General features: G+C 39.6%; 1 protein-coding gene across 2 annotated transcripts in view; it reads right to left on the bottom strand.

Moving 5' to 3' along the window:
* The window catches only part of LOC136864668 (histone-lysine N-methyltransferase NSD2), a 216267-nt gene that overhangs the window by 11524 nt on the left and 190946 nt on the right, over nt 1-13797 (bottom strand). Inside the window, exon 6 of one of the 2 annotated variants that reach the window (XM_067141966.2) lies at nt 9358-9587. The exons of the other annotated variant lie outside the window; for it this stretch is intronic. Coding sequence (XP_066998067.1) covers nt 9358-9587 — 230 coding nt within the window. The remainder of the gene's footprint in view (nt 1-9357; nt 9588-13797) is intronic. 2 annotated transcript variants of the gene reach the window in all.

A 13797-nucleotide genomic window follows, 5' to 3' on the forward strand; every position in this document is an offset into this window, starting at 1 on the left:
GTATGTTCTTCATCATCATTTCATCCTCATCATGACGCGCAGGTCGCCTACTGGTGTCAAATAAAAAGACCTGCACCTGGCGAGCCGAACCCTTCCTGGGATATCCCGGCACTTAAAGCCATACGACATTTCATTTTCAATGTAACATCTAATTAAAACATCACTAAATTCATGAAGAGTGTCATATGATATGAATAAAAGTGTTATAGTATCAATTTACAGTCTCTTCCTCATGGCTTTAAAACAATCGTCGAGTTAAATGACCTGAATTTGAGACTTAAATTCTGCTATTCTGTACATGGATAACATATGTTTGGTTAAAATACATTGTTCTTGGACTTAGAATGTTCACTGTGTACTTGCAGTCCACACCAAATCTTTGAAACTGAGTTGATAAACATTTGTGATTACACAGGTAAGTTCATATGACCTCATATGACCAACCGTATTGTCTACTATTAACATTGCTGTGAGTATAACACATTGCTGGATTCAGTAATAAAAGTTATATGATTATTGGTGTTTACACTTATGTTCAAAATATTCATCAAAGTTCATTGTCTGCATTTGTGATATAAAACTTCATAAATCTACATGTGAATAAATCTTAATCTATCAGGTACAATATTCTTCAGCTTAGAATTGTTCCATGGCATTCATGCACTCTTCATTGAAGCTTATATCTGTGCTGGAAAACATTATGTAGATACTCAGCTGAAATTATGTAAAATTATAGTGTGGATTGTTTAAACTTTCAACGTGCTTTCCTGAGTTTTGTGTTATTGATTTCCATTAAAGTATCGTAACATGTTATCTTATTCCATTTTTGTGGCACACTGTACGGCATTTAATTAGTGTGAAAGCTCCCTTTTCACAGTTATGTTGTTGGACATGTCAATTATAGCGCATCAATGCTCCGCTCTCCCATGGCATTTGCTTAGTCAGTGTACACCATACTGAAGGTCTCCAACAGTGATAAAATTCCACCCTGGAGGACTCTGTCACTTTGTTTTCGCCCCTATTTGGACATTTCCATTTGTGTTCTGAAAATGAACGCGTATCCATCGATGTTCTTTTGTATACTTGAACGGTAAAGAATAAAAGTTTAGTTGGTAATATACCTGGGTGCGAGGTAGCGTTTTGTGGAGCATGGCATAAGTTCAAAATGAAATTAAATGGCGTATGGCTTTTAATGCCAGGAGTGTCCGAGGACATGTTCGGCTCGCCAGGTGCAGGTCTTTCCATATGACGCTGGTAGGTGACCTGCGCCTCATGATGAGGATAAATATTGATGAAGACGGCATACACCCAACCCCCGTGCCAGTGAAATTAACGAATGACTTAAAATTCCTAACCCTGCCCGGAATCGAACCCGGGACCCCTGTGACCAAAGGCCAGCACGCTAACGATTTAGCCATGGAGCCGGACATAGTTCAAAAACATGTTCCCTTAATTTTTTTTTGAACTGTGTATTTTCAAGGCTGTTGAATGTGGGCCTGTGTCCCATCGACAATCATTAGTCTTACATAGAAAGATAGGAAATTGGACTGAAACGCACGCTACAATAAACACAGACAGGTCTGATTGGGAAGGAGCAACAAAAAGAAAAATTGGGCAGACTTGAAAACATGCAGGGACAATCTCCACATCTGCATAAACTGCTGGCTTCACATAGACGAATTAAAGACAGAATTAAGAAATTGTGCTGAAAATGAATCTATCTTTTAATTGATAAAAAACTTTCAGACATTCTTGCCTTTCCTTTTCCCAGTGTATTTCCAGAAAATACACCGGCCAGGTGAACCTGCTATGGCAATACAGCAGACCATACAGCCAGAGACTCAAGAGTGTTGAGCGGAGGAAAATAATCTTAAAACTCTAAAAGGGCTAACAGATTTTGGCGGAGGAACCCTCTCCAGAGGATGATGGTACCGCAGGGGAGGAAGTGAATACGAAACTCATCAAGTAGAGTCTGTACCCCAGGTTAATGGTGGCTACAAGAGCACTGTTCTCCATGCAAGGGTATGCAGTCATAAACCTTTGCTCCAGAATCAATAACAGACATGGTCGAAGGCTGGAAGTGGTTCAGGATGATAATGATTTCCAGAAGTAAAATATCTGTGTTAAAATCTTATTCTTTGTGGTCTTAAGGACGTCAATAACATCCATTACCATAACTTTACTGGAAATATAACCTTCAATTATATACTGTTATGCTTTTCAGCAAAGAGTAATATTTTCAAATTCTTAATAGGGTTTTAGAAGTACATAGAGTACCTTCCCCGTGAACCGTGGGACTCTGCCACGGTGGGCAGGCTTGCGCGTCCCAATGAAGCAGATAGCCGAGCCACAGGTGTAACCTATCAGTTGGGTATTTGTCAGGAGACCAGTACAACAAATGCTTCATCAAAAGAGGGGTAGCAGACTTTCAGAAGTTGCATGGGCTGCAGTCTGGATGATTGACCAATATGGCCTTGAAATAATATTTAACATGGTTGAGCTGTGTTGATACAGCTACACAACTGAAGGCAACAGGAAACTACAACCGTAACTTCTGAGAATACGCAGCTCTCTCTATACGACTGAATGATATACTGATGATGCCTCCCTCAGAGGAAAAATATTCCCAGAAATAAAATAGTCCCCATTCAGATCTCTGGGTGAAGACTACAGAAAAGTATGTTAGCAGGAAGAACAGGATTTTTGGTCAGGTGGCTAAAGAATTGTCAACATAAAATCATACATACATTACATACATTATCATTATAGACAGTTATGCCTTTCAGCGTTCAGTCTGCAAGCCTCTGAGAATTTACTAAACGTCGCCACAATCCTCGATTTGCAACTAGTGTTGTGGCCTCATTTAGTTCTATACTTCTTACCTTTAAATCGTTAGAAACTGAGTCTAACCATCGTCATCTTGGTCTTCCTCTACTTCTCTTACCCTCCATAACAGAGTCCATTATTCTCCTAGGTAACCTATCCTCCTCCATTCGCCTCACATGACCCCACCACCAAAGCCGGTTTATGCGTACAGCTTCATCCATCGAGTTCATTCCTAAATTAGCCTTTATCTCCTCATTACGAGTACCCTCCTGCCATTGTTCCCACATGTTTGTACCAGCAATCATTCTTGCTACTTTCATGTCTGTTACTTCTAACTTATGAATAAGATATCCTGAGTCCACCCAGCTTTCGCTCCCGTAAAGCAAAGTTGGTCTGAAAACAGACCGATGTAAAGATAGTTTTGTCTGGGAGCTGACTTCCTTCTTACAGAATAATGCTAATCGCAACTGCGAGCTCACTGCATTAGCTTTACTACACCTTGATTCAATCTCACTTACTATATTACCATCCTGGGAGAACACACAACCTAAATACTTGAAATTATCGACCTGTTCTAGCTTTGTATCACCAATCTGACATTCAATTCTGTTGAATTTCTTACCTACTGACATCAATTTAGTCTTCGAGAGGCTAATTTTCATACCATACTCATTACACCTATTTTCAAGTTCAAAGATATTAGACTGCAGGCTTTCGGCACAGTCTGCCATTAAGACCAAGTCGTCAGCATAGGCCAAACTGCTTACTACATTTCCACCTAAGTGAACACCTCCCTGCCATTTTATACCCTTCAGCAGATGATCCATGTAAACTACGAACAGCAAAGGTGAAAGATTACAGCCTTGTCTAACCCCTGTCAGTACCCTGAACCAGGAACTCATTCTACCATCAATTCTCACTGAAGCCCAATTGTCAACACAAATGCCTTTGATTGATTTTAATAATCTACCTTTAATTCCATAGTCCCCCAATATAGTGAACATCTTTTCCCTCGGTACCCTGTCGTATGCTTTCTCTAGATCTACGAAACAAACACAGCTGCGTATTCCTCTCGTAGCATTTTTCAATTACCTGCCGCATACTGAAAATCTGATTCTGACAGCCTCTCTGTGGTCTGAAACCACACTGGTTTTCATCCAACTTTCTCTCAACGATTGATCGCACCCTCCCTTCCAAGATGCCAGTGAATACTTTGCCTGGTATAGTAATCAATGAGATACCTTGATAATTGTTGCAATCCTTCCTGTTCCCTTGCTTATAGATAGGTGCAATTACTGCTTTTGTCCAATCTGAAGGTACCTTACCAACACTCCATGCTAATTTTACTACTCTATGAAGCCATTTCATCCCTGCCTTCCCACTACACTTCACCATTTCAGGTCTAATTTCATCTATTCCTGCTGCCTTATGACAATGGAGTTTTCTTACCATTCTTTCCACTTCCTCAAACATAATTTCACAAACATCATTTTCCTCCTCCCCATGAACTTGGCTGTTTGCAACACCACCAGGAAGATTTCCTTTTACATTGAGAAGATGTTCAAAATATTCCCTCCACCTCTCCAGTGATTCCCTCGGATCTATTAAGAGTTCACCTGAATTACTCAAAGCACTGTTCATTTCCTTTTTCCCTCCCTTCCTAAGATTCTTTATTACTGTCCAGAAAGGTTTCCCTGCTGCTTGACCTAGCCTTTCCAGGTTATTACCAAAATCTTCCCATGACTTCTTTTTGGATTCAACAATTATTTGTTTCGCTCTGTTTCTTTCATCTACGTACCAATCCCTGTCTGCCTTGGCCCTTGTTTGGAGCCATTTCTGATAAGCCTTCTTTTTACGTTTACAGGATGCTCTCACTTCATCATTCCACCAAGATGTTCGCCTTTCCCTATCTTTACACACAGTTGTTCCTAGGCATTCCCTTGCTGTTTCTATTACAGCATCCCTGTATGCCACCCATTCACTTTCTATATCTTGAACCTGCTTACTGTCTACTGTTCGAAACTTCTCACTAATCATATCCATGTACTTCTGTCTAATTTCCTCGTCCTGGAGATTTTCTACCCTTATTCGTTTGGAGACAGATTTCACTTTCTCTACCCTAGGCCTAGAGATACTTAGTTCACTACAGATCAGATAGTGGTCTGTATTATCGAAAAATCCACGAAAAACTCTTACATTCCTAACAGATTTCCTGAATTCAAAGTCTGTTAAGATATAGTCTATTATGGATCTGGTACCCCTAGCCTCCCATGTGTAGCGGTGAATAGCCTTATGCTTGAAGAATGTATTCGTAACAGCTAAACCCATACTAGCACAGAAGTCCAGCAAACGCTTCCCATTCCCATTAGCTTCCATATCTTCCCCACATTTACCAATCACCCTTTCGTATCCTTCAGTTCTATTCCCAACTCTCGCATTGAAATCGCCCATTAGCACTATTCTATCCTTGCTGTTGACCCTGACCACGATGTCACTCAATGCTTCATAAAACTTGTCAACTTCATCCTCATCTGCACCCTCACATGGTGAATACACGGACACAATTCTTGTCCTAATTCCTCCCACTGACAAATCTACCCACATCATTCGCTCATTTACGTGCCTAACAGAAAATACGTTGCGTGCAATGGTATTCCTGATAAGGAGCCCTACCCCAGACTCTGCCCTTCCCTTTCTAACACCCGTCAAGTACACTTTATAATCTCCTATCTCTTCCTCATTATCTCCCCTTACCCGAATATCACTTACTCCTAGCACATCCAGATGCATCCTCTTTGCTGACTCAGCCAGTTCTACCTTCTTTCTTCCATAAGCCACATTAATATTGATAGCTCCCATCGAATTCCATTTCGCTCGCCAAGTTGTTTCCGAGGAGTCCCTCGCCTGTCAAATGGGAGTGGGACTCCATTACTCCCATAGGTCCGAGGTTTGCTTAAAGTGTTCTGAGCTCGGTAAATTCATGAAGCAGGATGCTGCCTTACTTGCACATAGTCCAAGTGAGGATCTCTCCTGTAACGGGTTATGGACCACCGGTGAATTGTATAGTCCTAGCCGCCTGAGCACAAGGAGGGCCACGACTCAGAATATGTCCGAGATGCCCACTCTCATTCCATAACAACTGGTATCCCGACTCTCAGGAGCACTTACTAGGCCACTCAGCCGTTGCCCATGGTTCACGAACTAGGACGTGACTACAGTAACCCACAAACATGAACCATAAAAAACATGGTAAATGCAGGAATTGGTAATGATCAGCATAGTGAACAAATTATTGTTAAATTATGCAAGAAATATCAACATTTAGTGTGCCATACTGGTTTTCAGAACTACATATTTGCTTTAAATGTAATTTCCATTAAATGAATTTTAAATGTTTAAATTAAATGGTTAATTTAATTTTAACCATGAATGTTTTCAGATATAAAGTGCCATTCATTCAAAGGGACATTCCTTTTATGTAAGAGAAATTTTCACTGACAATGGGTATAAATTGAGAGAATACTTAATATTTTTCTAGAGAATTACAAATTGGACAAAAACTGGGTAGCACTCTTGGCTAGTACCTAACAAGTATGCGGAGCACTGAGAAGATAAAGACTTTGGTGGTAAACCACCATGGATAAACTTGAGGCATTTCGTAGTCATGTCCGAATGCATCCTTCCCAAATGCCACCCACTCCGATCAGGGGCCTCTGTAGCTGAACCAAGTAGCCAAGGCAATACCTACCTGGCCGTAGCAGGTATTACCGGGGGCCTAATGCTGGACGATGCCTTATGCAGGCTGACTGAGGCAATGAGCAGGGGGACTCCCTTCCTCAAATCATCCGTAATAGCATGTACCCCGTAACGTATACATAGTGTAAGTATAGACTTTTCTTAAAAAAGGTAATAAATGGACAATAATATGCTCTCCTAGCATTCAACTGCACGGAGACCCTGTGCTGTTAGGCAGATATTACTGCTGAGAGCATGTCACTCCCACCCGATGGGCTGATGATTCTGTTAAGGCTTTTGACTGTAGTCTCACACGTAAGACACTCCTCCCCAAGCAGCACGCACATGAAATTTATTTTAGGTCTACAACCAACCCTCAATACCAAAAAAAGAAAAGAAAAGAAAGGGGGGGGGGGGGGGGGCGGCCACACACATCGATAGCCACATCACCCAGCTTTTAGTCGCCTCCTACGATAGGCAAGGATTACCTGTGAAGTATGCAGACTCATCCACAGCGGTACAATTCATGGTCCCATAACTATAATCTATATCTGCGCCTAAGACGCTACTTTTAGTCGCCTCTTACGACAGGCAGGGAATTTTTTTTTTTTGCTAGTTGCTTTACGTCGCATCGACACAGATAGGTCTTATGGCGACGATGGGGCAGGAAGGGGCTAGGAGTGGGAAGGAAGCGGCCGTGGCCTTAATTAAGGTACAGCCCCAGCATTTGCCTGGTGTGAAAATGGGAAACCACGGAAAACCATTTTCAGGGCTGCCGACAGTGGGATTCGAACCTACTATCTCCCGAATACTGAATACTGGCCGCACTTAAGCGACTGCAGCTATCGAGCTCGGTGACAGGCAGGGAATACCGTGGATGCATTCTCGGTCTGCATCCCAACCCACAAGGGGTTTCCAGACCTTTCATTGACAAACTTGCACCCTCTGCTGTGAAGAGAGCCAAGTTTTAAAAACACTGTACGAGGAGGTAAACATGAAAGAAATGTGAACATGGGAATCTGCCAAATGAACAAATCATTAGATGCAGTCTGAGAAAAAAGGAAAGTAGGTTTGAGGATTAGGCAGCTGAAGTTTACACAAGGTACCATCCCAGCATTTGTCCAAAATTACAAGAAAACCATTTGAAATTGTCATACTGAGGTGCTGAAGTCAGACTTTAATTAATAGGAAGCTATTATAAAGACCTCACCCCATTTAAGCAAACACACCGTTGTACAAACAATACCTCAGAATATCATTGTAGCACAAGAAGTATTATAAAAACTTTCCATTAGATAGGCGTACGAAAATAGCAATAACATCCATCACCAAAAGAAGAAAGGAGAGGGGCTTTAAAAAAATAATTCTTAGAGAAGTGTTACAACCAGAACAAGGAGCAGGAATCCATTTCAAAGCTACTCAAAACAGCAGTAAACACCAATCACAAGAAAATTTAGAATTGCTATAGGCTAAGTTGTTCTGCTATTCCTCCTTAAAAAAGGCAGGATTATTTACCAGAGAAATATTCACACGGTTTGTTGTAAGGTCTGAAAAATTCACCTAAGACTGACGAGCAGTTGTTGCAGAATACTGTGAACTGTTCAAAGCATTTCTCTGTATTACAGATGGTCTTCTTTCAAGGCTTATTCAATTGTTTGTTTTTATTTAGTGCTGTTTTATCAATACATAACTTTGAGCAACTGCAGTTTTTAGACAATTGCTGCTACAAATGATTCGAGGTCATCTCATTTCCCATGCGGGTCTTGCAACGTACATGCTTATCTATTAATTTTATGAATAATCTGTGAGCAACCCTTTCATTCAAGGAAGCAAAATAGGTATGTCACAAACTCAATCACAATACATGTCCTATTCTCCTAAGCCTTCAAGACTACAGGTATGAACAATCGTTTCGGATAACTCAGGGCTTTTTGAACTGACAACAGCTGATAGATTGGTTCTGAAATAATAAGCTCTCTTGGTTCAAAGTCACTATAGTGATATCACTTTCATAGACCTCAAGCTTACCCGATTTGCAACCACAGACATCTGTAGCTGCAGTCGCTTAAGTGCAGCCAGTATCCTGTATTCAGGAGATAGTGGTTTTAAACCCCACTGTCGGCAGCCCTGAAGATGGTTTTGTGTGGTTTCCCATTTCAACACCTTTATTAAGGCCACGGCCGCTTCCTTCTCACTCCTAGCTCTTTCCTATCCCATCGTCGCCACAAGACTTATCTGCGTCAGTGCGACGTAAAACAACTTTTTAAAAAAAATAGATTTGCAACTAATATAAACAAATGTTCTTCAGCATCTCTTTGAATCTTTCCTTTGCTTAAAAGATACTCGTCATTCGTTTCAGGGACTTGGTGCTCACTCACTACATACACGAAGGACATTCTCTTTATATGATGAACAAACATTCAATTATAGTTAAGTTGCAGTATGCACAAAAGAGTAAACAGTGAGAAACACTGAGCATAACACAGCTACTGGGTGAGCAGAACATGCAATGGACTAATTCTGAAGAGTAGCAACTTAAGATCACTTTAAATCTTGGCAACCTCCACGGTGATATTCCTCCATCCTTGATAAATATGCAGCAGAATCAAACAAAAGTTCGCTCAGGATTACTTCATATATGTGAGTTGGACAAGTGTTACAACTTAATGTATGTTCTGGCACATGCAAGTACAGAGCATCTCTCCTCCTTCCTTTCTTTATTTTTTTATTTTTTAACTGAACCTAAAAGCAAATTCTTGTCATACATATTTGATACTGCAACATGCAACAAGTTACCTTGCTCTATCCTCTGGAGCAAGTACCCGCCATTTTTCATTTACGATGTCATCAATGCCTTTCTTATCTAGATCAGGATTTTCTCCAAGAACTTTATAAAAGTTTTCTTTCAGGAATCTTTGGAATCCATCGCTGTACTGAAATACATTTGCATTGTTATTGTTTGATACGGATGGTGCCTCCCTGCTTTTGCTGGTCTGGGGCTCCTCCTCATTGGTCTCCAGCTTGCTCTACAAGAGAGGATAAAAAAATTACAGAATACTGTGTACTACAGAGTAGAAAAATTAACAGATGTCACATTCTATATTTATTTTCTGAAGTAATACATGGATTGAAAATATCAATCCAATTAAACAGGGTTCATAATGGGCACACCATGAACCCTAACATACTTCAGAGAAATTCTTATCACTGGCAAAGCAGAAGGGGGAGGGAGGGATGCACTAGCCCAAGCTTTTGATGGTTACTACTACTACTACTATTACTACTACTACTACTCCTCCTCCTCCTCAGGGAACTCTTACATGTGATTGGTTGCTTACTGCTCGAGTTAGAATGACAGTATATGATGGGCATAAGTGCAAATTTAAAATAAAGAAAATTTAGGATATGGTATGCCTACTTTCTGAAGTGAATGCCCATACATTATTAATTCACAGTGTGGCAGTAAATGTATTACGAATGCACTCATATTCAGATACCACCATATCTCTCGAAGACAGAATCCTTCAGAAGAGGTGGGATCTCAATGAGAAAATATGGCAAACAGCCTATTCTCTATAACTCAATCACCAAGCCTAAAAACTTTGGAATATATTCCTGCTCAGAAGGTACACGAAATATACCAACAGCTTTGTTGCTATTAAAATTAAACTTAGAAATACAGTACTTATGTTTGTATTTCTGGTAAAACCCTCTATTCCTTAGGAAAACTAATTGAGAGCATACAAGCAAAAGGAAGAGAAAGTGAGGCAGCAATAATTCTTTGAGGGACTCATTTACCTTTCCCTGGAGGTTCAGTTTGGTTCCCAAAATAGCTCGGAAGCAAGTGCTTCCAAGCACATTGGCTATGGCTGCCGTTTTACAAAATATTATCCTAGGTACTCAGCATTAAAACCAATCTTTCAAAAGATTACAGCACATACAACAGTAAGCTCCAAGAACGCAGCACGGGGCTTTAGTTGCCAATTGAAAAACTGATTCAGTGAGAACATCATGTGCAAAGGTTTGGCTACATCACCTCTTTGCAAACCAACTTCTCCACAAAACATGTTTGCGAATGGTATAGCAGATTCTGTTACGAAAATCAGTTTCTCAGAAGCTTGTAGTAGCAGATACATAGAATCGTGTCTTCCTGAATCAGTAATACAATAAACCATGTCATATAAAGTTAATGAGCATGTTTGCTATTGTTTGCAGATCAATGTTTGTTCTTTCCTGAAATTCCTACATGAAAAATTATTTTAGGACATTTTTTTCTTTTTTTTCCATGGTTTTTTCAAATTCCCTGTTCTTCTGAATGCAAAGACAGGTTCAGGTTCCCACCTATTCATAAGATCTGCTGGTAGACAATGAAAGTGGAATAAGGGAAGGAATCTATACAGTATCACCTATTGGAAAACTATACTAACATAACTACTCATATATAATGAAGATCTTCCTTACAAGAGATGAATTGCTCCAAAAGACATGTACAAATTATATTGCTCTCTTCTTACCAAATTCTCTACATCTGATTCACTGAAAGGTTTGACTTTCTAATTATGTTCAACTGAAGCAGAAGTTATTTTAACAGCTAAAATACACAAATTATTATATCAAAAGGGCAGATCATGCTTTCCTGGAATAAAATTCTGTGCATCCTAGGGGTGTAAGTGCTGAGCAGAAATTAAAAAAATATTTTGCAAAAGGATGGAAAAGAAATATCTTGCTATAGAATGTACTATATTTTACTGCATACTCGTTGGATGAAGGTGATCAATAAATAAAAGCTTGCTGTGGAACCACTAGCCAAAAGAAATCGAAGCAAACCAAACATCTTAAAGACAAAAAATATCCAGTAGGACAAATGCAATCTCCAAAGCCTCAAACAATCTGAATACTCAACTATGCATTCAGCTGTGATAGTATCTGAGCTATGTGAATAGTGGTTAAGCAGGAAAAAAGATTTTACACTTTGCAATAAAATATATCGTGCACACAGAAGGTAAAATGCAACACCCAAAAAGATATTGGAAACACAGGCACTTTCAGACACACAGAAACAAATATTATAGGAATGGGTGGGAAACAAACGCTTCAACCATAACACTTCCTTTCCCAGCCCCCACCGTTCTTTAATCCATGTCATAAATGTATCAGATTCAGAAACACCCATATACCCCAACGTTCCAAAGAACCACTACATAATTTCTGCAAACTAGCTGAACTTGCCAATCTTAACCAATTACTACTTCATATAAAAATAAATTGAAAGATTACCAACTCAATATTTCAGAAGCACATCAGAAAGTCTCTGGGTGATCAAGAGTTCATGAAATAAACAGAGGCAAGGACATCAAATCTATTCTTCACCTGAATGTGTGTTGAATGCAGCTTACATCTTCTGTTTTAGCCTGATAATTAAAAAAAAAAAGGAAGATTTCATTTAATTTATGGCTTCATTGTCTGGGGCAAACTATGAAGAAAGCGCAACAGAACTTGACATTCAACAGTTTTGGAATGAAACTGGACTAATAATAAAGTTTGCTTTCATCACTGATATTCATAATAGTCGGGGACACTACACCACAGTGACTGCTAATGGTCAGGGACAAAATTGTCACGGAGACAAAGGTAAAATATGGGCACAGGGAGCTAAAGATAATCTGTCTGCAGATGATGGTGTAAGAGGAAATACAGGGGCAATTCAATATCTAGAGTGAGATTGAAAATGATGGAATGAAAATCAGCATGGAAAAGAGTAAGGCAATGGTGTTGACTAGAGGGGAAAGGGAAGGGAATTATAAAAATAAAACCTTGAAATTGTGGAGAGCTTCCAGAAGTTGGGGAAGCATACTGATGCACAATGCAGGACAGGACATGGAAATCAGTAAACTGATTCAACAGGGAGATGCATTTACCAAGTGTGAGAAAGTCAGTGTGGAGGAAGGAAGTACCAATGAAGTGTAGAGGTTATGTATAAGATGTACTACTGCCCAATACAGACGTAGTGGAAACCTAGACACAAACAAAAAGACGGAGAAATAAAATCAAGGCCAATGAAATGAAATTTTTAAGAAATATGATAGCAGAGACAAGAAAGGACAAAGTAAGAAATGAGACAACAGGAAGGAAAAGAAAGTGGAAAGTTTTCAATTTTTCTTTGCTAGTGGTTTAATGTTGCACTTACACATGAACGTGGGGTTTTTTTTATTTATTTTTTTTATTATTATTATGGGAAAGAGCTAGGAAAAAGAAGGTAGCGGCTGTGGCCTTAATTAATGTACAGCCCCAGAATTTGCCTGGTGTACAAATGAGAAAACCATGGAAAACTTCCTTCAGGGCTGAGAATGGTAGGTGGCAAATCCACCATCTCCCGAATGCAAGCTCACACCTATACGACCCTAACCGCACGATGAACACCCTCAGTTTAATGACAAAATAGAGGGGGATAAACTTAATGGTTTGGACAAGTTAAGAGGATGGAAGAGGGAAGGATGCCAAAGCGGATGATGGAGACCTAGACTAAGGCGACTGAAAACGATCGAGAATAGTACAATCAGAAGAAATCAGGATAGGAACACAGTTAAGGAGGAGCAATGGTGGTTGGACAGGGGAAGATGGAATGGTGCCATAAAGATTCCAATCTGGCAGGAGCTGGACAAGGGAAATGAACATTTTTTTAAATGTACATTTCTGGAGATAAAGCAGCATTCATCAAGACAATTTAAGGGGCTCCAGTATGGTGGAAAATGATGAAATTTATCATTTTCAGTTTTTTTTGTTGATTATTAATCTTTCCAATGTCCTCTTTAATTTGGCATATAATGCACACATTTTTGTAACATAGAAATGCTTTAAATAAATTATTAAAGAGAAAGCGGTGTGGACATGGCAGGTCTTCACAATGTTGCTTCAACTGATTCTGCACCAAACCACAGACTCTGTCCCAAAGGAACTGATACATTGTGTAACAACAACAAACCACAAGCAGCAGGTCAGACATTTGTACACAAGGATGGTTTGCCATATGCGGTTATAGAGTAACTTAAGCCTATTTTAAGGGACCTATCTGATGTAGTTACTGAAAAAGTGTTTACATGGCCATACCCAAAATCAGAGTGAGTACATCAACAGTATTACTTCGTCAAGAATTCCAAAAACTGTTTTTTTGTGTCAATTAATGCTCTTCATTTTGGTGTTTACGATGTTGTAATGACTTAACAATGGCAATTTGTC

Source organism: Anabrus simplex, chromosome 2, assembly GCF_040414725.1.
Source record: "Anabrus simplex isolate iqAnaSimp1 chromosome 2, ASM4041472v1, whole genome shotgun sequence".
NCBI classification, from domain to species: domain Eukaryota; kingdom Metazoa; phylum Arthropoda; class Insecta; order Orthoptera; family Tettigoniidae; genus Anabrus; species Anabrus simplex.